Below are 23,848 nucleotides of genomic sequence, written 5' to 3'. Positions count from 1 at the left end.
GCTTCAGGTCTCTGCAGAAAGAAGAAACAGGTAATTCATGGAGAGAACATTCTACAATTTATATATGAGAAGAGAAAGAGTCCCGAGAGATGAGTGCACGTTCTTACCGATGGATGACGCCATGATCGTGAAGGTACTGCAGTCCGCAGAACATCTCAGCCGCAAACCGCCTGTGGAGTAGAAAGTAGAGGATGGATCAGTGGTTACATACACCTCACATAAGATAATGACATGTGACCCATTCATGTCTCTGGGTGTCATTGTCCATCGCTCTAGGACTACAATGTTCCCATAGCAGATTTTTAGGATCCTGAATGATTCTCGTCTAGTATAAGAAATGTACCTTGTTGTCTGGATTGTAAACAGCTGAGATTCCTCCATCCGGCTATGCAGGGTTCCTCCGGGCATATAGTCCATTGCCAGCTTATAATTATAGATGTTCTCTAGAAAGCCCCTAAAGGACATGAGGAAGCGGCTTCCAGCACCAATATTCAGGACTTCCAGTTCTATAAAGGCCCTTTTCTGGACCTCCAGTTCTGTCCCCAGGCTTTCCTTCATCTTCCTCTTAGACAGGACCTTCACCGCCAGAAGTTCTTTACTGGCTGGATCTGATACCAGTATAACCTGGAGGAGAGGCAATATAGATCAGAACAAGAATTTTGAGGGGAAAACAAGAATTTTTTTGATGAAAATGTGTGATGATCGAAAGTAATAACTTTTTGGCCACTTACCGTTCCAAACGCCCCCTCTCCAAGAGTCTTTTCAGTTTGGAGGTTGTGGATATCAACAGGATTTTTGATGTTGACTTCTATTGGGGGCGAAGTGCAGGAACTGGCACGGCCAAGAACCTCTGCCGGCTCGGCTGCAGTGTCAGGGGGAGGCTGGAAGCTTTTATCTGGAAAGAGAAAATATGGTTCACAAAGGGCAACAAGTTAAAACACAAAGCGTAAAGGACAGGATTGTAACTATCATTGCCACTGGGCCCCTCTACCCTATAACCCGCTGTATCTGAAGAGATTAGTGAGTAGAGGGCGGGTTCTGTATTCCAAAAAGCTACAAGTGGCCTTTGTGGGTGGCGGTATGTATTCCTGGGGTCAGGGTATTAGATACTCTATATACCCGGGTCAAGGTATTAGATACTATATATACCCGGGGTCAGGGTACCCTATATACACTCGGGGTCAGGGGTATCGGCTATTATATACACCCGCGGTCAGGGGTTTTAGTTACTGATGGGTAAGTGTTACCTGGCTTCTCTACCACAACTTCTGTAAGGTCGCCCTCTGTAGGCGTCAGACACGGGGGTTTCTCTACCACGATTTCCTTGAGGTCGCCGTCCTCCGTAGGCGTCAGACACGGGGGTCTCTCTACCACGACTTCCCTAAGTTCGCTGTCCTCCGTAGGCTTTAAAGCCTTCAATCTCCAAAGCTTCATCTTCGCTATCCAACAGACAACTGAACTGCCTTAGCACGTTCCCCCTTAGACAGGGCAGGAAGGGCATTGTGATGTCATCACCACTGTGATGTCACTGTTCTAATACAGGCTAATAAATTGTGAGTATATAAAAGGATGTTAAAGGTACTTGAATCCCCTGCCCCCACCAAATAAAATTTGTCATGCTGACATCTTATAGTAGCTATTGTTATCACTATCACATATAGGAGACCATTTCTATCTTGGCTCTATACTTTCAAGGTACATATTAGACCACTGCAAATTAGTGGATAGGTCTTATTTGTGAGAACACCATAGGAGCAGGCCAGGCCAGGCCACACCCAACTAGATTTGTACCGCCCTGCTGTGAGCTGGGTTTGCCTCCCAGGGTGCTCACCGCCTCCCTCAGGGAGAATCCCCGGCTGCAGCCGCTTTGTATGGACTTTACCAGACATCTACACTTTGCGCAAGTTCAGGACTTTTGTATAAGACGCTGGGCTTTGCTTAGATTAGGCGTGTTAGGAAACGCAGGCGGTGTTTATCTGGCAAACACCAGAAAACACTCACTCTTCACTTGATTTGGACTTTTGCAGGGGATTGTGGGTCATGCATACATTATGCAAATAGTCCAAACCAGGAAGTGGACTTTTGCCAGGTTCCCGTCCTTATTTTTCCTCCTTCTGTGTCTGTCTTTCAATAAAGATTCGGGCAAGTGTTACCCCCACCCTCTCCCCGTTCACGCCACACCCTTTTCCGTTTTTACACTTTGTCGTTGCCGTAATTGAAATGCAATGTGTGTTTAGTTAGGTCAATTGAGCGAGCGGTGCGCTAGTGCAGGGTGTGGGTGGCATTGTTGAGGATTGGATGTGTGTGTGCTGACAGCACTATGCATGAATCTTAATTCGTTGTATATGTTGTGTCACAGTCTTGCTGTGACACAGTAGACACTGTATGCTTGTGCACATGTGTGTATGTGTGACTTATGCTTATTCAATAAAGCCTGTGCGCTGCTAATGCTAAGAATGAGTCTTGATGCTTTGTATGTGTTGTGTAGTGGCCTGTGCTGTGATACAGTGTATGCTGGATGTTTCTGTAAATGTATGTCATTTAGACTTGGTTCAGTAAAGCAGGTGTCATGTGAGTGTTTGAGGAAGGCCCCATCCACACCCAGTACCAGCCACAGGCACTTTCTACCTTTGTGGTGCTCGCAGCGGGTGCTCCGCCAGCCTTGGAGAGGCCCCTGTTATCAAATATACTCGGTTAGCGGATACGAGAGATGGAAATTGTCCTGGTTTATAAGGGGTAAAACAAAATGGAGGTGCGGTCTACAAATTGTAATATTTTTTGACAATACATCGTTTTGGGGGGAAATTAAACATTTGCAATGGATTAAATGAAAAAAGGCTCCACAAAGTTTGATACCCAATTTCTCCCGCGTGCCGATCCCCCATATGTGGTGGCCTCCTGCTGTACACACGCACGGCTGGGCATAGAATGGAAGGAGGCGCCATCCAGAGCAGATTTGCATTGTCAAATTGTACAGGCTATCATTTTTTTTTTTTTTTTTTTTTTAAATGTGGACCTATAGAGGCTTATTTTTTTTTTGCCAGGTAATAATTTTTGGAGGTAATAATTTTTAGGAAGATTTTTTTGGGGGTTCTTTTGGGGCCGTTTACCATACCATAAAAATAGTATATTATTTTTATTCACGATTACGAAAATACCTCATTTATATAGATTTTTTTTATTTTGACCCCAATTTTACTGAATAAAAAGTAATTTGGTGAAAATGTGGTTAATTTTAGCAACACTTTCATACACATAACACTTTCATCTTTCATATGCATAACTTTTTTTATTTTTTGGCTGACAAATCTGGTTACGGGCTTATTTTTTGCGAGAAGCTTTGTTCTTTTTAGTGGTCTTATTTTTGAGTGCATAACATTTTTAATCACTTTTTAGAGCATTTTTAAGGGGTATTAAAGGAAACCTACCACCACGGATCTACCTATAAAGGTAGATTGGATGGTAGGTACATCTATAGGACGTGAGGATAGCCCTTTTAAGGGCTAATCCTCACGTCCCCGCAATCTTTTGTTAGCTTTTATTTGGCAAATATGTAAATCTCCCGGTAAGCGGCACGGGGGATCCGATCCATAGCAGGAAGACCCTTACACGCCGCGGTCATGCTTGACCAAGGTGTAAGGGGTTAACACTCTGCGATCAGAGTCGGCTTCTTCTAATGCCGGCTCCGTTTGTGAGCCGGTACCAGAAGCGGGACGTTATAGTATGACCCCGTGCGGGAAGTATCTTCCTGGTGCGCGTAGGGGTTAATAATAGGTTCTGTACATGGCTATAATCCAGACAAAACGTCATTATATGTTTATGTTTTTATCTATGCATTAATGAAGAATATTATATCGTAAATGAAATAGCAAACGCTCCATGGCCGGAAGGTGGAGGAGCAGCCTCGTCCTTCAGTGGGTCCATGGCCGGTAGGCAAAGCAGGGGAGTGACCCTGTCCTCGAGTCTGTCCATGACCGCAACAAGAAGAAGTAGTCGCATCCTTCTGTTGGCCCATGGCCGGGGGTAAAGGAGGGAAGTAACCTTGTCCTTGCGTCTATCATGGCTGTTACAAGAAGAAGCAGCCGCTTCCTACTGTTGGTCCTTGATCGGTACGTAGATGAGCAGGTGGATTTGTCGGTGAGACTGGTAGATAAAAAATTTTCATTCAATTCCCTCTACGTGTCATATCCGGTGGGAAAAGGAGCCGCAGCTTCCTTCAGTCACAATCGGTAATATTTGTCCTCTTTGTCACCATATTGTAGATGAGCTTTCTAGATGTTATATAGCACGTAGCATTGAGAGAAGTTCTTTGGTGTCAACCTAGTAATGACTTGCTCTGTTGATCCACAGGAAGGTGAAAACCCCTGAGAACTATTTCTTTTTCTGGCCTCATAGGGCAGGAAGGACATTGGGATGTCCTTGCCATCGTGATGTCCCTGCCATCATAAAAGTTTTATGCAAATTTGGTGCCATGTGGGCAGAGCCAGAGTGCAGGCTGAGTGTATAGTGAGTAATAAAGGGGTGTTCATAAAGGTATGCTGACCACTAATTACTATTATCATCACTGATATATATAGGTCACCACTATATATATTCCTGAAACAGGGCAGAGAGCTGTCTCCCTCCCCTTAGTTTTCTGCAGAGCACAACTGCAGTCAGGACTGAGAGGAGGAGGAGGAGGGAGTGAGAACAGCAAAGAGAGCTGCACAGGAAATGGCCGGAGTCCTTGTGCTGTCCTGCATCCTGATGGCTCTGCTGCTATATACCGTATACAATATAGAGCAACACAAAACTGTGCAAAATAAAGCAAATTACAATAACTGTTATGCTTTCTCTCAAACTGCCAATGTAAGAATAAGACTGGTACTTACGTAGATCGGCCATACCTTCTATTTGTGTGCCTTCTAATAAGATGGAAATTTATAATATTCCATCAGCAGCTTCACGCAAGATGTTATTTAACATCAGTATAACTACGTAACAATCTCGGCACTCAATTACAATGGATACATTCTCTACATTGTACAGCATTGCACTGAATCCCCAGTGCATTTGCATTGGTGGACTAAGCTGTCTATCACAAATTAGCATATAAAAGGCGCCTGAACCTGGCCGCCCCCGCCCCTAGAAGAACCCGGGGAGACCCGACGAAACACGTGTCGGGACACTTCTTAGTTATCTTTGGCCACAACTGATCTAGGGATATCTAATTAAGAGGGACAGCACGCGATCAGGGATATATCTACCAGTGCCGGTGAGAGTGGAGGCGCGGCGCGCAAGCCGCGATCCTCGCACTGAATAGCTGGCGGCTTGGACATAGTGCCGCACTGAGAACAAAGGCAGCGGCGCCTATGCCCATAGCCACGATAGATAACTACCTGAGGATAGTGAGGACGCACAGTCTGTCCTCTCACAGAGTCCAGCAGTGAATCAATACTGGGACTCTGTTGGGTCATGCAGGAGATATATATTATTATTACAATAAAGGGGACCCCTACCTGTACCTTCATCCCAAGTTGTAATTACACAACGAAGGTGGCCATGATAATAAGTGTGGCAATATCAATTATACCACAATAGCTCATTCTGGCAAAAAATGTGAAAACACAATTTTAGATTTTAGAAGATTCAATAAAGGTTATATTCTATCACACTCACAACTTTTCTTTTGTCCCAAATTTTCCCCCTTCCCTTTTCGGGATATTAGTAATCTTCAGGTGGTGCACACCGTGAGTGTTCTTAATACTTGAACACACAACTTTTTCTAACTCCCCTGAGGAAGTCACCATGGCGTGACAATACGCGTGGGGTCCCTCTTATTTTACCAGAATTATCACGTGTACCTTACCTGCCTATACTTTGTGTTATCACTGGGGTATTGTATGGCAGTTTCCATTGAGGCTGCACTGTGCGTGCATTGGCCAATGGTTTCTACTTTTTAAGAGGGATTGTGGGCACAGACTTGTTTGCCCTGAGACAGCACGCACAGGTTGTATTTGTGCGTGTTTAAGTGTTTTTATCCTTTGTGCGCTCTTTTTGTTTACTTTATTGTTAACGTTATTATTTTGGCATGCATGGAGCTTCTGGTATTCGGTAGTGCCCGTCTCTCCCCTCTTCTTGTGCTATATAAATAAGGATTATCATTATTCCCATTATTCCCCCATCCTGAACCCCTAGCCAGATCCCTCCCAGGTAAAATATCTGGGTGTAACTCATCATAATATAAGTTCCTGATACGTTCTGTATATTGAAATAATAAAGACAAAGCCTCATTATATGTTTGGAATGTATAGATAGATTTAGATCTTTATTCGTCACCGTGTAGTGGATGAGCTTTCTAGGTGTTACATAGCAAGTGTGGTTGAGCGATGTTCTTCAGTGTCAACCTTGTAATCACTTGCTATGTTTATCCAGAGGAAGGCGAAAAACCCATGAGGACTATGGAGTGTTTTGTCCTCATATTAGGGGAAAAAATTCCTTCCTGACCCCAAATATGGCGATCGGATAACATCCCTGGATAATTGGTGCTCAAATCTATATGGATGATACGTGGTGGGAATCGGTGAGAAAGTCATAAATCAATAGAGAATAAACGGTCCTGGACGCTTCTGGGGGCTGTTACACCTGTAAGAAGAGAAATATACACGTCTAAGTATCATCTCTGCACATATATAATGTATATAACTATAAGGGCTGTATGTCTATAACTGCACTAATATCACTATGATATCTCCGGGTGTTATACTTACAGAGAACCATGGGAAGGGTGGCTGGGCCTTCCCGGACTCCACATCATCCCAGTCAACAGAGATAAAGAACGGGTGGGATCTGGTGGCAGATGTTATTGGCAGTCGGTCACTTGGAGATTTGTTCAGGAGCTAGAAAATAAGAGAGGTAATTAGACATATGATGTATGATTAATGCAATAGGTGATAGTCCAACGTCTATGAGCAGTTCTCATAATCCCAATACTATCCTTCTCCATCTTCTCCTACTACTTACCCCTTCTATGAAGCTGACGGCGTCAGGGCACATCCCAGGATGGAAAACAGGGACCTTCTTCAACAGTGACAGGAAATATTCCATCACTGAGCCTTCGCTGTAGAATGGTTTTTCTCCTACGCACATCATGAACAGGATGACGCCAAAGGAAAAAGAATCCACCTGATGGTTGTACGGCTTCCCGCCCAGAACCTGGAAGAACATCAGTCAGGAGATAAGAGAATATTCTGGGAAGGGTATTACACACACAATTATATGAGGACCGGTCATTGACCAACTGTCTGCATGGGGATTCTATGTTCCTTACCTCCGGGGCAGTGTAACCAGTCGTGCCGAAGAAGCCTGTTGTTGTGTCCTCCCTAGACACATTGATGGCTGCACAGCTGTAGTCGGCGATTTTGATGTGTCCGATTTTATCTAGGAGGATGTTGTTCGGCTTCAGGTCTCTGCAGAAAGAAGAAACAGAGAATTCATGGAGAGAACATTCTACAATTTATATATGAGAAGAGAAAGAGTCCCGGGAGATGAGTGCACGTTCTTACCGATGGATGACGCCATGATCGTGAAGGTACTGCAGTCCGCAGAACATCTCAGCCGCAAACCGCCTGTGGAGTAGAAAGTAGAGGATGGATCAGTGGTTACATACACCTCACATAAGATAATGACATGTGACCCATTCATGTCTCTGGGTGTCATTGTCCATCGCTCTAGGACTACAATGTTCCCATAGCAGATTTTTAGGATCCTGAATGATTCTCGTCTAGTATAAGAAATGTACCTTGTTGTCTGGATTGTAAACAGCTGAGATTCCTCCATCCGGCTATGCAGGGTTCCTCCGGGCATATAGTCCATTGCCATCTTATAATTATAGATGTTCTCTAGAAAGCCCCTAAAGGACATGAGGAAGCGGCTTCCAGCGCCAATATTCAGGACTTCCAGTTCTATAAAGGCCCTTTTCTGGACCTCCAGTTCTGTACCCAGGCTTTCCTTCATCTTCCTCTTAGACAGGACCTTCACAGCCAGAAGTTCTTTACTGGCTGGATCTGATACCAGTACAACCTGGAGGAGAGGCAATATAGATCAGAACAAGAATTTTGAGGGGAAAACAATTTTTTTTTTGATGAAGATGTGTGATGACAGGAAGTAATAACTTTTCGGCCACTTACCGTTCCAAACGCCCCCTCGCCAAGAGTCTTTTTAGTTTGGAGGTTGTTGATATCAACAGGATTTTTGATGTTGACTTCTATTGGGGGCGAAGTGCAGGAACTGGCACGGCCAAGAACTTCTGCCGGCTCGGCTGCAGTGTCAGGGGGAGGCTGGAAGCTTTTATCTGGAAAGAGAAAATATGGTTCACAAAGGGCAACAAGTTAAAACACAAAGCATGAAGGACAAGATTGTAACTATCATTGCCACTGGGCCCCTCTACCCCATAACCAGATGTATCTGAAGAGATTGGAGAGTAGAGGGCGGGTTCTGTATTCCAAAAAGCTACAAGTGGCCTTTGTGGGTGGCGGTATATATACCTGGGGTCAGGGGTATCAGCTATTATATACACGTGGGGTCAGGGTATTAGATACTAAATACACCCGGGGTCAGGGGTATCGGCTATTATATACACCCTGGGTCAGGGGTTTTAGTTACTGATAGGTAAGTGTTACCTGGCTTCTCTACCACAACTTCTGTAAGGTCGCCCTCTGTAGGCTTCATACACGGGGGTTTCTCTACAATGACTTCCTTAAGGTCGCCGTCCTCCGTAGGCTTCATACACGGGGGTTTCTCTACAATGACTTCCTTAAGTTCGCCATCCTCCGTAGGCTTCAGACACGGGGGTTTCTCTACAACGACTTCCTTAAGGTCGCCGTCCTCCGTAGGCTTCATACACGGGGGTTTCTCTACAATGACTTCCTTAAGGTCGCCGTCCTCCGTAGGCTTCAGACGAATATGTCGGAGGTATTTGTAGCTGAAATGAAAAAGTAGGCATTAAATAAAAGCTTTTATAGGGGGAATCCTCGGGCCTCCCCCACCTGATGCGTGACTATGGAGGATAGAGGCAGATAAGGACCCGGGCCTGGTGTGATTTCTTGGAGCTCACATTGTGGATTTTATTAGTAATTAGAGAACCTGAGGTTGTGTGAACAGGGGCAGAACTCGACGCTCTGTATTATGGGGACATTATGAATCTACATAACTTATGTGATTGGGATAAAATATTAGGTAGAAAATGTAGCATACTCACCAAATCAATATCAGGGCCAGCAGGACAACACAAACTAGTGCCAGGACGGTAGATCCAAGGACTGGGAAGAAAAAGACAAAATGGCGGATGAGACGTCATGTGGAAGCTTCACACATAGATCTTACACATCACTATGGACCCTCTATGGTTGTCATGGTGATGGAACACATTGGGGGAGATCTATGAAACATTCTAAATGTGAAACTCACTGCAGTGACATAACTAAGAGAGGTAGGACCCCATAGCGCACTTCAGAATGGGGTCCCCATACATACAGGGGCACATTTACTAAGGGTCCGTTGGATGCATTTCCGTCGGGTTTCCCAAATTTTTCTGTTTTGTGCTGAATTGGTAAGTAAATGTGCCCCACAGTGTATACACAACCATATACACAGACACACATTTAGAGCATATACACATCATCACAAATACAGCATATTCCAGTGGTGGGGAACCTATGGCACTGGTGCCAGAGGCGACACTCGGAGCCCTCTCTGTGGGCACCCAGGCCATCACCCCAGCATGAAGTTAACCAGACAGTACTCAAAGAATCTGCCTGCAGAATCTTCCTACAATGATAGGCCAATTTGCCCTCCTGCTTTCAGCTGCGTTGGTGTCTTTAGGAGGCTGAACGACTAAAAGTTGTCGAAGAACAAGGAGAAATATATTACTGGCTTTTGGTTGAAGTTTGGGCACTCAGGCTCTAAAAGGTTCGCCATCACTGGCATATTCATACCAAATACCCCAGATGCCGGGGCCCCCATAATACTGTGGGCCCCATAGCAGCTGCTATGGCTGCTGCCGCTGTAGTTACGCCCCTGACTCTCTGTGTTACCTATAGCAACCAATCACAGGGTACATTTCATTTATATGGACTTCTCTATTGCTACATTGCCATGGGCAGTAAAGACAGTTCCATAAATTGCCCCCCCCCCCCATTGCTTTGAGTCCAGATGTCTACAACAAGAGAACCCTTTGGACCTATAAAGGTGCAACACTCACTTATTTCCTTCTGGCTGGGGGGTCCCAGGGTGGTGATCGAGGGGGTCACTGCAGAAGAGAATAATAGACAATGGTTAGACTCTACATGATAGAAGATGCATCTTATACTCAACATGGCGGAGACATAGAAGACACCACCGATAGCCCCTCCCGCTTGTCCAGTACTGTCACTATATAGCAGATCCTTCTCCTTCTGTGAGCGAGACATATGGGCAGCACAAATTCTCTCCCCTGTGCTGACAGTGTAAAATAAAGAAGCTCTGCAGCGGCTGTGGAACAGATCTATACAATACACACTGAAGCTGCTGCAGAACCTCTCCCTAAGATGGGGCATTACACGTCAATCAGTGGCTGACAAAGGAACCTACTACAAAAGTTATAAAAAAATATTTCCAATGATTAACCCTTTGTAAAAGACAACCCCCCCCCTTCCCGTTATACAGTAAACGTCCATTACCAGGTGATCTTTTGGGGAGGACCCTCCCCTCCACACCTGTGACGGTCAGTAAGAGCAGGAGCAGCAATCTCCAAAGCTTCATCGTCGCTGTCTAACAGACAACTGAACTGCCCCAGCACGTTCCCTCCTTATATAGGGCAGGAAGGGCATTGTGATGTCATCACCATTGTGATGTCATCATTTTATGCAAATTAGGTGTCTTGTGGGCGGAGCCTGAATGCATGCTGAGTATATAGTGAGTAATAAAAGGATGTTAATAAAAATACTTTACAGCGCCCCTAAAAATGGCTATGCTGACCACTTATCATTATTATCATTATTGGTATATATCGATCACCATTAAAGGGTTTTCCCCATGAAATAAAAGTCCTCAAATTTTAATCCACTGGTGATGTTTACACAATAAACTCAATTTTTCCTCCATTACTTTCCAATTTTTCTCAGTTATTGCGGTTTTAGTTCCTATCACTAAGTGATGATCAGTGTAAGATTCCAGAGTGTGAGCGGAAACTCTCTGAGCAGACACTTCATCATTCCTATGTGCTATGAGATACTGTGAGCTGACAATGTGCTTAGATGATCAGGGTACAGGGTTATCTACACTTTTAATTAGCTTTTGAAAAGAGAGATAAGACAGATTACAGATGAGAGATGATGAAATTCATGAGTTGGATATAAAACACAATGACACTCTCAGCTCTGCCAACTCACTTATAACACACACAGCGTCAGTTCTGCTATATGCCTCTCTCCTGGATTCTTTTTTAGATACAAACCGGGGAGGGGCAAAAGAAACCACACGAGATCAACCCCCAACAATGGCAACTCGATCCCAGATAGGGACCCATCACCTTCCATTCACCAAATCCCATTTTGTCCTTCTTACAAACATGACACTTTTTCCCTTGACATGGATCTACAAAGGCTTAAAGCACACTTTTCAGACTTCCCCCACACAGATATCCCCATGAATTTTACAAACCAGACACATCCCATTAACCTACAGAGCCTAGGTCTTAGAAACAAAAGCACATATATGCCCCCTAAGAACTCACATACAGTTGAGACCTTTATCTCACTCATTCAAAGGGATGCTACCCGATTCAGACACGACATCGACACCAATCACATGCATGCACCACACAACCTCTCTAGCAGTGATAAAACAGCTCTAGTTGATCTAAGGTCAAATAAAGAAATCGTTATCGGGAACACTTCCGGATCGGCATGACGTGACGCGTGCACGCATGTCCGGATCCGCCCCCTCTCCTCGGCTCTGACCGCGAGCCGCCCCGCTGATGCCGCCAAGGTAACGGAGGTTGCTTCCCCCGCCAAGCTATTGCTCTAGCCTGGTGCCGGCTCCGAGGGGGTACTGGCTGTTTGGGGCGGCGCTGCATCGAGACGGCTTCTCTGGTCCGGCGCTCAGAGAGGAAATTAGACTCAGCTCCAGGTGAGAGCTGGAGCTGAAGCCGGCTGACAGTGAGAGGAGACTGGGCGTTCCAGGTGGGGAGGAGCCGAGGGCCCTATTCCATGTCGGATACTCCAGGTGAGAGCTGGGCGTTCCAGGTGGAGCAGGAGCCGAGGGCCTTATTCCAAATCGGATACACCAGGTGAGAGCTGGAGTGGTCTGAAACATCGACCTGTTGGGCAGACCAATGGAGATTCAAGGGTCGCCTGAACAGCTGGTGGTGAGATACCTTCGTGTCGCAGGAGTTGTGGTCCCTTTGGGGCCTATTGTGTGGAGGTTCCCTATGCTGGCTTGCGCCCTCTCTAACGATAGATAACTGCTACCTCCTTTTGCTTGTTGTCTACTAAAACTCTACTAATCTGACTGTGCTGCTAATTAACGCTATTTGCCCAAAAAACCCTGGTCGCTGGCTTGCGCCCTCTCTAACGATAGATAACTGCTACTCCTTTTTGCTTGTTGTCTACTAAAACTCTACTATCCTGACTGTGCTGTTAATTAACGCTTTCTGCCCAAAAAACCCTGGTTAGTGCCTTCTCCCTACTAATTACACTTACTAACTAACTTAGTGCGGCGAAGAAGGAGAAGGGAGGAGGGGGGAAGAAAAGAAGGAAAAAAAAAAAAAAAAGGAGGGCTTCGCCCTGGGCGCCATTTGACTTTTTTCCCTCTCTGGACTATTTTACTCTTTGCTGGAATGGACTCTGATAACATCTTGCTGGCTGCCTTCCCCGTCTATCCCACCTATCCCATCCCCGGCTACTCCATCAGGTGGCGTTTTTGGGTATCACCCCCCTCCCCCCCCCCCCCCACGGCAGTTTATAAAATTGTTCTCTCTGCTTTTCTGTATTTGAACTGAAGTGCTGTAAATTAATTGTGTTGATAAGTGTGTATATATAACTTGGTTTAACTTTGAGGGTCGGGAACAGAGAGCAAGAAAGGGGATAAAAAGGGAGGAGGGGGGAAAGGAAAAGGGGAAGGGGAAGGGAGGGGCAAAGAGAAGGGAAAAAAAAATATATATATGCCCCCAAAATCTACAGGGAGAAAATCTGGGGGAGGGAGTGGAGGGTCCCCGAAGGAGGGGAAGGACCGGAGTGGTGGGAAATTAGACTCGTCTGGAAAATTGGAAAAAATATGGAACTCTCCAATTACAAAAACTCGTCAAAATGCAAAAAGTGGTAACACCCCCTCTCCCCCCCTCCAGGGTGAAGGTCCTGCTAAAACTACCCCGGAGGGTGTAATAGAGACTACAGAAGATGCTACTAACCCAATCTGGGTGGAAATCTTGACAACTGTACAGAAGATAGGGATAGCGGTGGAGGGGTTGGACAAACAGGTCTCGGCCCTATCAACCGAAATAGGTCTAGTGAAGGAGGAAGTGGTTAAGATCCGGGACAAGGTCTCTAATGTAGCAAGTCAAGTTAGGACCCTGGAGGGGGAAGCCAAAAGTCTGAAGAAGGAAGTCGGGGGTCTGGGGAAAATACAGACTCTCCTGAGGGAGAAATTGAAGGACTTAGAGGACCGCTCTAGGCGTTCCAATATCCGTATAATTGGCCTCCCCGAGGAGGTTGGAGAAAACTCCCTAACGGAATGGGTTCAAGTGTGGCTCAAAGAAATAATGGGCCCCGATGAGCTCTCTTCTCTATTTATGATTGAGAGGGCCCACCGGGTCCCCGGCAAACCCCCGATACCAGGTGCCGCCCCTAGGGTCGTCCTAGCTAAAATTTTGTGCTCTCAGGACCGGGATAGGATAATAAGGTTTTCACGTTCTAAACAAGACTTGACTTAAAATGGGGTCAGGGTCTCAATTTTTCCTGATTTTTCACTGGCAACACAGCAGAAGAGAGTGAAGTTTAAAGATGTTAAAATGCGCATGAAGGAGGCAGGGATGAAGTTTTCATTATTGTATCCAGCCAAGCTGAGGGTGGTGTATAATGATCACACTGTCTTTTTTGATAGCTCGGTTGAAGCCTCTAATTGGCTGGAATCAAAGGGCTTCTAAGAATGATTGTTTACCTTGGCGGATATTTTGTAATAAAGTTGTATCATGTATCATTTTGGGCGGAGAGGAAGGGGGGGTCGGAATGGAAGTTAGGAGGTTTTTTGAGTCCTGCTCTTAGTGGCAGGTCAGAAGGCAGGGGGGGAGGGGGGGGGCGAGAGTGGGTGGGATGGGAGGGATGGGGGGATAGAGAGACATTTCGAGCCAGCTGGGGGAAAAATTTCCTTTTCTTTTTTTTTTTTTTTTCTTCTCTCCTCTTTAATCTATGTCTACTCAGGTTTATGTGTGGAATGTCAGGGGCCTGAATGATCGCCGTAAGCGATGTATTGTAAATGACATAGTGGCCCGACATTTGCCTGGTATTGTTTGTTTAATAGAGACACACCTTACTCCCGATACTACGGCCTGGTTAGATAGAGGGTGGGCATCTTTTGTTTTTCATTCTTGCGGGTCCGCATTCTCCATGGGAGTATCCGTTCTCATTCATAATAGGGTGGATATTAAAATTTTAGCGGTTAAGACAGATAAAAAGGGGAGGTTCATCTTCTTATTCTGTTCATTATATAAAATCCTGTGTGTCCTGGCCTTTATATATATTCCGCCTCCCTTTTCAATGGAAGTTCTAAATGAGTTAACCCAGTTTACTAGAGACAGAGAGGACAATCCGGTTATGGTCCTAGGGGATTTTAACGCAGTTTTCGATGGAGATCTGGACAGACGTAGCCTGAGCAGTTCTGCCGGGCACAGGGATAGGGGGTCCTCGGGCTTAAGAACCTTTTGCGAGAGTTGGTCACTTAAGGATGTCTGGCGTACTAAATACTTGGATAAACCCGCGTTCTCTTGTTTTAGTCGGACTCATTCATCTCTCTCCAGGATTGACTTATGCTTGGCTAATGACGCCTTCTTTGGTTTTATAGCGAGAATGAAGTATGAGTCTATAGCGGTCTCTGACCATGGTGGGATATTCCTCTCATTGAGGTTGCAGAAGGGAACATGTCTGGAAAGAGGAGGCTTTTTTAGACTTAACCCTCACTGGCTTGTAATCTTGAATAATGAGGAGAAGATCAATAGACTGATTCAAGAATTCTGGTCTCGTAACTTGGGGAGTGGGGAACCATGGAGGGTGTGGGATTCCTTGAAAGCTTATCTGCGGGGTATCTTTTTTTCAGAGATTAACTGGAAGAAAAAGGAATTCAGGCAGAGGGAGCTTAAACTCAAAAAAGAATTAGACCTTAACCAGAAAACCTGGGCTGCTACCTCTACGGAAGCAGATAGAGATAAGTTTCTGGAGTCCCAACTAGTTTATACCACTTTCATGACAGAGAAATCCCAACATAGAGCTTTCTTTAGGGGACATAGAAATTATGCGGAGGGGGGTAAACCGGGTAAACTCTTGGCTAACTTTCTCAAAAAAAAAGAGAGTAACCAAGGGGTTCATGCTATTTTGGACCACACTGGGAAACTGGTCCAAGATCAAAGAGCAATACTGGAGAGCTTTAGGCTCTTTTATGAGGCGCTCTACGCATCCGAAGTAAGGTATATGGATGGTCAGTTAAATAGCTTTCTGGAATCGATTCCTATCCCTGGTTTGTCAGAAGAAGAGAGGCTCCCTTTGAATGACCCTATAGGGGTAGAAGAGATTTTGGAGGCTATTAGGACTTCAACATCAGACTCAGCACCCGGATTAGATGGTTTACCCTCCGCCTTCTATAGAAAGTATCAAAATGTTCTGTCTCCAATATTAGAATCGGTGTTTACAGCAGCATTTGCAGATGGGGCGATACGGGGATCAATGACGGAGGCTGCCATAGTATTGATCCTTAAGAAGGATAAAGATGGAGCTGAGATGGGTTCTTATAGACCAATTTCTCTATTGAATTCCGACATAAAAATCTTAGCAAAAATTCTTTCCTCCAGACTAAAAAAGGTAATCTCCGTCATTGTTCACCCGGATCAAAACGGGTTTATCCCGTCAAGGAGTACGGGACATAATCTCCATAGGCTGTTCTCAGATATGCAATTGGGAAGCAAGGGGGACTGCTCCATCCTGTCATTAGACGCTGTTAAAGCGTTTGAAAGGGTGGAGTGGCCTTACTTATGGAAGGTGATGGATAGATTCGGGTTAGGTGGAGACTTCGCTAGGTGGGTCAAGATCATGTACCACTCCCCCATAGCGAGGATGTGTGTTAATGGTTTGCTTTCTGAACCTTTCCAGAGGGACTAGGCAGGGATGTCCGCTCTCCCCCCTCCTCTTTGCCCTATTTATTGAGCCGTTGGCTATTTTGATTCGGGATTCCAACTACATCAAGGGCTGGGGGGTGTGGGGGAGAGAGGGACAAGATTTCGCTCTACACGGATGATATTTTGTTGACTATCCAGAGTTCAGATGACTCTATACAGGAGGCCATTAAATTGGTGGATGGGTTCGGATTCTTCTCAGGATTAAAGATCAACTGGGGCAAATCAGTCCTCCTACCGTTGGATGGTGTGGGAAGAGAGGAAGACCTCCCTATTTCCCGGTTAGAAAGGGGTGCTTCCTTTAAATACTTAGGTATATGGGTTTCTGGGGATTTTGGGAGGTTTGTGGAATTAAACATAACCCCGCTCATTAATAAGCTAAGAAGGAATATTTTGGGGTGGATAAAAATGCCCTTTTCTAGAGCTGATAGGGTAGCTATTGTCAAAATGATCCTCCTCCCACAGCTCCTTTACCCTCTAGTGGTGTCCCCAATCTGGCTCCCCGGGAAACTGTTTAGAATTCTTGAAGGTTTGGTCAGAGATTTGATTTGGGGGAAAAGGCGGGCCCGGATCGGCCACTTTCAATTCTTTTAGAAAAAATTCTCATTCCACTTGCTAAAACTACCAAATCTTTTCTTTTTGGCACATCAGAATTCCTTAAACTTTTTAAAGACACCCATAGATTACATCCTGACACCAATCTCGCCACCTTTGCCTATATACATCCATCAGGCACGACCTAGGCATGTCTGCTGTCCAAAGACTACTTACCACAGATGAATACCCACAGCTCGAAATTAACTTCATCGTGGACCCATTACAGTTGGTACTTACCGAAAAAAAAATGTATGTTTCAGGACACCTTTTACATTCAAAGACAGGGTACTGCTATGGGCTCAAACGTAGCCCCCCCCCCCCCCCCACGGGAATACATACATGTCTGATTTTGAAGAAACCTTTATCTATCCTAATCCAACATTTTCTAAACATTGCCGTATTTGGAAAAGATACATAGACGATGTATTCTGCATACTGGAGGACACTGAAAACTCACTCTTAGACTTTATACAACATCTCAACTCCATCCGATCAGAGCTCCAATTCACCATTCGCCATGATCCCAACAAAATACAGTTTCTGGATACACTTGTCAATAAGGCAGTTTGTGGACCGACCTATACACCAAACCTACAGACCGAAATAATCTACTCCACTTTTCCAGCTACCATCCTAAATCCACTAAACTTTCATTCCCTCTCTCTCAGTTTAACCGGTTCGTATTCACGGCGGCGGTCGCGTTCCGATGCATATTGCAGCAAAGGCTTACCGGTGATCGCCGCCGGCAAAGCTACCGGCGGCTTCAAAAAGATGGCGGCGCATGGGCGCCACCATCTTTCCAAGGATCGCCTCTCCCCGTGACGTCATCGGGGAGCGGCGATCCGTCGCCATGGTAGCCTAGGGTCTCACGAAGACCCGAAGCTACTTCGGGTTAACCCATTCATTACAATGTGCTATCAGCACATTGTAATGTATGAGGAGTAAAATCCCCATATACTGCCATACTTTAGTATGGCAGTATATGGTAGGATCGATCAGACAACCTAGGGTTAAAGTACCCTAGGGAGTCTGAAAAATAGTAAAAATTAAAAAAAAAAATTATAATAAAAAAAACCTAAAAATTCTAATCACCCACCCTTTCCCTAGAACTGATATAAATAAACAGTAAAAATCATAAACACATTAGGTATCGCCGCGTCCGAAAATGCCTGATCTATCAAAATATAATAACGGTTTTTCACTGCGTTTAACCCCGTAACGGAAAATCGCGTCCAAAGTCAAAACTGGCACTTTTTTGCCATTTAAAAAAAAAAATTAAAAATTCTATAAAAGTGATCAAAAGGTCGTACAGTCCTAAAAATAATATCATTGAAAACATCATCAAAAGTCGCAAAAGATGACACCACCCTCAACTCCATACAACGAAGTATGGAAAAGTTATAAGCACAAGAAGACGGTAAAATAAAAAAAAAAATTTTGTTCATGAGGTTTTAATTTTTGTAAATGTATGAAAACATTATGAAACCTATATAAATTTGGTATCCCTGTAATCGTAAAGACCCAAAGAATAAATTAGATGCGTCATTTGTGGCGTGGAGTGAAAGCCGTAATATCCAAGCCCACAAGAATATGACACAAATGCGTTTTTTCACCATTTTCACTGCATTTGGAATTTTTTTCCCGCTTCCCAGTACATGGCATGGAATATTCAATGCGATCACTATGAAGTGAAATTTGTTACGCAAAAAACGAGCCATCACATAGCTTTTTACGTGTAAAAATAAAAAAGTTATAGATTTTTGAAGGTGGGGAGTGAAAAATGGAAATGAAAAAACGGGAAAGGGCCCGGTCCCTAACCGGTTAATAGGGTTGAATGTATTGTCAGCAGGCCAGAGCTAGTCAACACAAGATTAGAAGAAATGGAAACCAAATTTACCAATTACCAATTTAGATCGATATAGATCACGTCAACCATTCCTATCATCCGTTCGCATACAAAATTCATCAATCCATTAGGAAACACTGGCCAATCTTACACAAGGGACATCCATCTGTGGTCGAATTCCAACATCCATTTCTACCTTGTTTTAAAAGACCCCCCCCCAACCTGAAGGACAAATTGGTCAAAGCAGACATAGGTACAACCTCTAAGTTATCTCGACAGACTTTCTTACATACACCCAAAAAGGGTACTTTCCCGCGCCGACACTGTGCCCAATGCACCAATGTACGTAGAGGCGATTCTTTCACTCACCCGCTGTCAGGTAGACGTTACCCCATCAGAGGATACAACACTTGTGACACAGATTATTGTATTTACCTCATAAAATGCCCATGTGGCCTTGGGTACACAGGCGAGACCACACAGCAAATCTGCGACCGGATATCCAAACATAAGTCCACCATTCGCCTGAACAATGCACTACTCCCTATACCATCCCATTTTATGGAGGCTAGCCACTCCATAAACCAGATTATCGAATAGATAGAGACACCAAGGAGAGGAGGGGATCGAATTGCATTACTAAAAAGAAGTGAATCATATTGGTTTCACACATTGCAAATGTTACAACCAGATGGACTCAACCGGAACTATAACATACAAAGCTTTTGTTGACCTTATATCCTATTCTTCCACTATCTAATGAGTTTATCCTTTACAGAGACAATGAGGCAACCAAGATATGAATACCTGGACACCACGTCTAACCCTAATCCCCACGTGTTTTCCATTCTCCCTCTTTTATTTTGATACAAACCTTTTTCTTTGGCATATATGCTTACCATTTTATTTTTATTTTTCCATTTTTGTCTGTGATTCATATTTTTGTTTACATTTTTCCCTATTTTCTAATTTTTTCCACTATTTTTCCAAATCTCATTGGCTGACATTACCGATTGCATTGTAATACCTACTTTACTCTACAGCAGTGGTGGTGAACCTATGGCACGGGTGCCAGAGGTGGCACTCAGAGCCCTCTCTATGGGCACCCGCACCATCACCCCACCACAGAGTTCGCCAGACAGGACTCAAGGCCTCTTGCAGTCCCATGCAGCCCAGGACCCTAGAAGGAAGCTACAATGATAACCAAAGCTTTTTCTCCTTCTTTCTACTGTATTGGTGTCCTCAGGTGCCTATACCTGACAGCACAGCACAGTTATAAGTTACTGTTTGTGTTGTCGTATCGGCACTTTGCGAAAAATATGTGGGTTTTTTATGTAGTTTGGGCACCCTGCATCTAAAAGGTTTGCCATCACTGCTCTACAGCATTCCCATACCATCCTATGTCCTCTCCCCCTTCCCAATTCCTCCACCTGGCTATCCCATTGTGCCATTTAGAATTAGCCCCCCATCCATTCACAACATTACTGGTACATCGCATCTACACTGGATCACGTGATTTCTTTATCGGCTCCTCCCGGCGCGATCCGATCCTCTTGTGCGCATGCTCGCACATGCGTTCCAGCGGTGGAATGCATACATTAAAAACTTCCGGTCGTCAACCGGAAGTACTCCGGTCCGAAACCGGAAGTCCCCTCCCACCTACACGACAGAGGGTTTTTACCCACCAGAAGCACTAGGGCGCCAGCACCTCATTCCACAGAGCGGCTGCGACAGCCATCTCCACTCAACGGTGCCTCCATTGCTATATGCAATACCATAAGCCCTACTATTCTGTACAAACTGGTGAGCTGCCTTTTAAATTTTACAGGTCACAATTTCTTGACTATACCTTATGGAATTTCATGTGTCTCATGTCCGGAGGACAATCTTATGTAGCGTGTCACCCACGATTTGCATTTCCATTCCTTGTGACTTCTAATTTACATGATACTATATTGCCCTTGACATGTTTATGTACCATGCTATTAGGATCATGTTTCTTTATAGTTATATGATCTTGCTATCAGATTGGGTTTCTGAGCATTTTTGTATATATGTAAATAGACATTTTGATTAGAGATGAGCGAACATACTCGTCCGAGCTTGATGCTCGTTCGAGCATTAGCGTACTCGAAACTGCTCGTTGCTCGGACGAATACTTCGCCCGCTCGAGAAAATGGCATCTCCCGCCGTTTTGCTTTTTGGCGGCCAGAAACAGAGCCAATCACAAGCCAGGAGACTCTGCACTCCACCCAGCATGACGTGGTACCCTTACACGTCGATAGCAGTGGTTGGCTGGCCAGATCAGGTGACCCTGGGATAGACTAGCCCCTGCCCGCGCTGCTCGGATCATTCTCTGTCTGGATGCCGCTAGGGAGAGAGCTGCTGCTGGTCAGGGAAAGTGTTATTGTGTCATATTAGCTTACTGTTAGGCAGGAGTGATTCTACAACAACCCAACAGCCCTTCTTAGGGCTACAATAACGTTATACTTTTTTTTTTTTTATTTGCAGCTAGTACCATATTGTGAGGAATTTGCAGGGAGACTTGCGACCGTTGTGTTTAGCGCTTAGTGACGCACATATCCATAGCAAAGACCGAAGTGAGACAATTTATTAGGGGTTGGATTTCAATTAGGCACAGTCTGCCATTTACTTTTTATTTTACGTTTATTTTTTCATAACTCAGCGTCATCTCATCTGGCATAGCAGTGTGCTTTCATAGTTGGCTAGAAAATAGCCATAGCAATAGGATAGCATCGTTAGGTTTTAAAAACTAAAAAACACAAAAAAAAAAACACAAAAAAAAGTAAAAAAAAAATTAAAGTTATAACTTTCATTTTCAAAATGTTTAACCCGAGGGCTAGGGGTAGAGGACGAGGGCGGGGACGTGGGCGTCCAACTACTGCAGGGGTCAGAGGCCGTGGTCCTGGGCGGGGTGAGACACCACCTGCTGATGAGGAAGCAGGGGAACGCCGCAGAGCTACACTCCCTAGGTTCATGTCTGAAGTTACTGGGACTCGTGGTAGAGCACTGTTGAGGCCAGAACAGTGCGAACAGGTGATGTCGTGGATTGCCGACAATGCTTCGAGCAATTTGTCCACCAGTCAGTCTTCCACGCAGTCCACCCATGTCACCGAAATCGGCACTCCTCCAGCTCCTGCACCTCAGCCTCCTTCCCCCCAGTCTGCCCCCTCCCAGGAAAATTTGGCATTTGAACCGGCATACTCTGAGGAACTGTTTTCTGGACCCTTCCCACAGTCACAAACCACTTGTCCGGTTGCTGCTGAGCAATTTTCCGATGCCCAGGTTTTCCACCAGTTGCAGTCTGTGGGTGATGATGACCTTCTTGACGTAGTGGAAGAAGTGTGTAAAGAGGTGTCCGACGATGATGAGACACGGTTGTCAGACAGTGGTGAAGTTGTTGTCAGGGCAGGAAGTCCGAGGGGGGAGCAGACTGAGGGATCGGAGGATGATGAGGTGACAGACCCAAGCTGGGTTGAGAGGCCGGGTGAACACAGTGCTTCTGAGACGGAGGAGAGTCCTCGACCAGAACAGGTTGGAAGAGGCAGTGGTGGGGCCAGACGGAGAGGCAGGGCCAGAGCTGGTGCATCAGCGCCAAATGTGTCACGTAGTGAAGCTCCCGCGGCGAGGGCTGGATTTTCAGAAGTCTGGAGGTTCTTTAAGGAAACACCGGATGACCGCCGGACTGTGGTGTGCAACCTTTGCCAAACCAGGATCAGCAGGGGTTCCACCACTACTAGCTTAACTACCACCAGTATGCGCAGGCATATGAATGCTAAACACCCCACTCAGTGGCACCAAGCCCGTTCACCTCCGGCCGTGCACACCACTGCTCCTTCCCCTGTGTCAGCTGATGGTCAGCCCCCTGCCCAGGACCCTGGCACAAAAACCCCATCGTCGCCTCCACAATCCTCCACAGCATCCACCAGCGTTCAGCTCTCCATACCCCAGACGCAGGAGCGGAAAAGGAAATATAGTGCAACCCACCCGCACGCCCAAGCCCTTAATGTCCACATCTCCAGATTGCTAAACCTGGAGATGCTGCCCTATAGGCTAGTAGAGACCGAGGCCTTTCGCAACCTCATGGCACCAGCACGTGTCAGACAACATCATCCGTGCCCTGACCAACGCCGTTTCTGACAAGGTCCACCTGACCACGGACACGTGGACAAGTGCTGCCGGGCAGGGCCACTATACATCGCTTATGGCACATTGGGTTAACTTGGTGGAGGCTGGGACTGAGTTTGACCCTGCGGCTTACCCTGCGGCTGGTCATATACTGCCGACGCCGAGGATTGCGGGGCCTACCTCGGTCCAGGTCTTTCAGGCCTACTATGCCTCCTCCTCCTCCCACCCCTCCTCCACCTCCTCCTCCGAACTACCATCCGTGGGCATGGCGCCATCAGTCGGTAGCTCTAGGCACAGCAGCAGTGCCATCGCTAAGCGACAGCAGGCGGTGCTCAAACTGCTGAGCCTAGGCGATAAAAGGCACACCGCCCAAGAACTATTACAGGGCATCACGGCGCAGACTGATCTGTGTCTGGCACCGCTGAACCTGAAGCCAGGCATGGTTGTGTGTGACAACGGCCGTAACCTGGTGGCGGCTCTGCAACTCGGCAGACTGCCACATGTGCCATGCCTGGCCCATGTGTTAAATCTGATAGTTCAGCGTTTTCTCAAGACATACCCCAATCTGTCTGATTTGCTCACGAAGGTGCGCCGCATCTGTGCGCATTTCAGGAAGTCCAGCACAGATGCTGCCACTCTCAGGGCAGCGCAGCGCCGCCTCCAACTGCCCGCTCACCGACTGTTGTGCGACGTGCCCACGAGGTGGAATTCAACATTAACCATGTTATCCAGAGTTTACCAGCAGCGCAGAGCGATTGTAAACTGCCAGATGTCAACTTCCACCAGAACTGGTAGTCAGGTTAGTCAGCTTCCTCAAGTCTACAATGATATCTGTAAGGTGCTGGGTAACTTTGAGGAGT

The 23,848-nt window shown here is 45.8% G+C and overlaps 1 protein-coding gene across 1 annotated transcript; it reads right to left on the bottom strand.

Annotated features, from left to right (window-relative positions):
- Nucleotides 1–94: 94 nt before the first annotated feature.
- LOC140077289 (uncharacterized) lies at nt 95–1,440 on the bottom strand. The gene is made up of 4 exons (XM_072124318.1): nt 1,248–1,440; nt 732–895; nt 344–624; nt 95–170 (listed from the first exon to the last, which is right to left on the bottom strand). Exons 1-4 carry the CDS (start codon nt 1,432–1,434, stop codon nt 104–106), a joined length of 699 nt encoding a protein of 232 aa, XP_071980419.1. The 5' UTR covers nt 1,435–1,440; the 3' UTR covers nt 95–103.
- Nucleotides 1,441–23,848: the final 22,408 nt, after the last annotated feature.

Source organism: Engystomops pustulosus, chromosome 9, assembly GCF_040894005.1.
Source record: "Engystomops pustulosus chromosome 9, aEngPut4.maternal, whole genome shotgun sequence".
Classification (NCBI taxonomy): domain Eukaryota; kingdom Metazoa; phylum Chordata; class Amphibia; order Anura; family Leptodactylidae; genus Engystomops; species Engystomops pustulosus.
This window is presented reverse-complemented; position numbering and strand designations above follow the sequence as displayed.

Coding starts and splice junctions, on each gene's coding strand:
- LOC140077289 (XM_072124318.1), bottom strand. CDS start 1,434: ATGAAGCTTTGGAGATTGAAGGCTTTAAAGCCTACGGAGGACAGCGAA. Junction 896..1,247: donor AGTTGTGGTAGAGAAGCCAG/GTAACACTTACC, acceptor TTCTCTTTCCAG/ATAAAAGCTTCCAGCCTCCC. Junction 171..343: donor TTTACAATCCAGACAACAAG/GTACATTTCTTA, acceptor TCTACTCCACAG/GCGGTTTGCGGCTGAGATGT.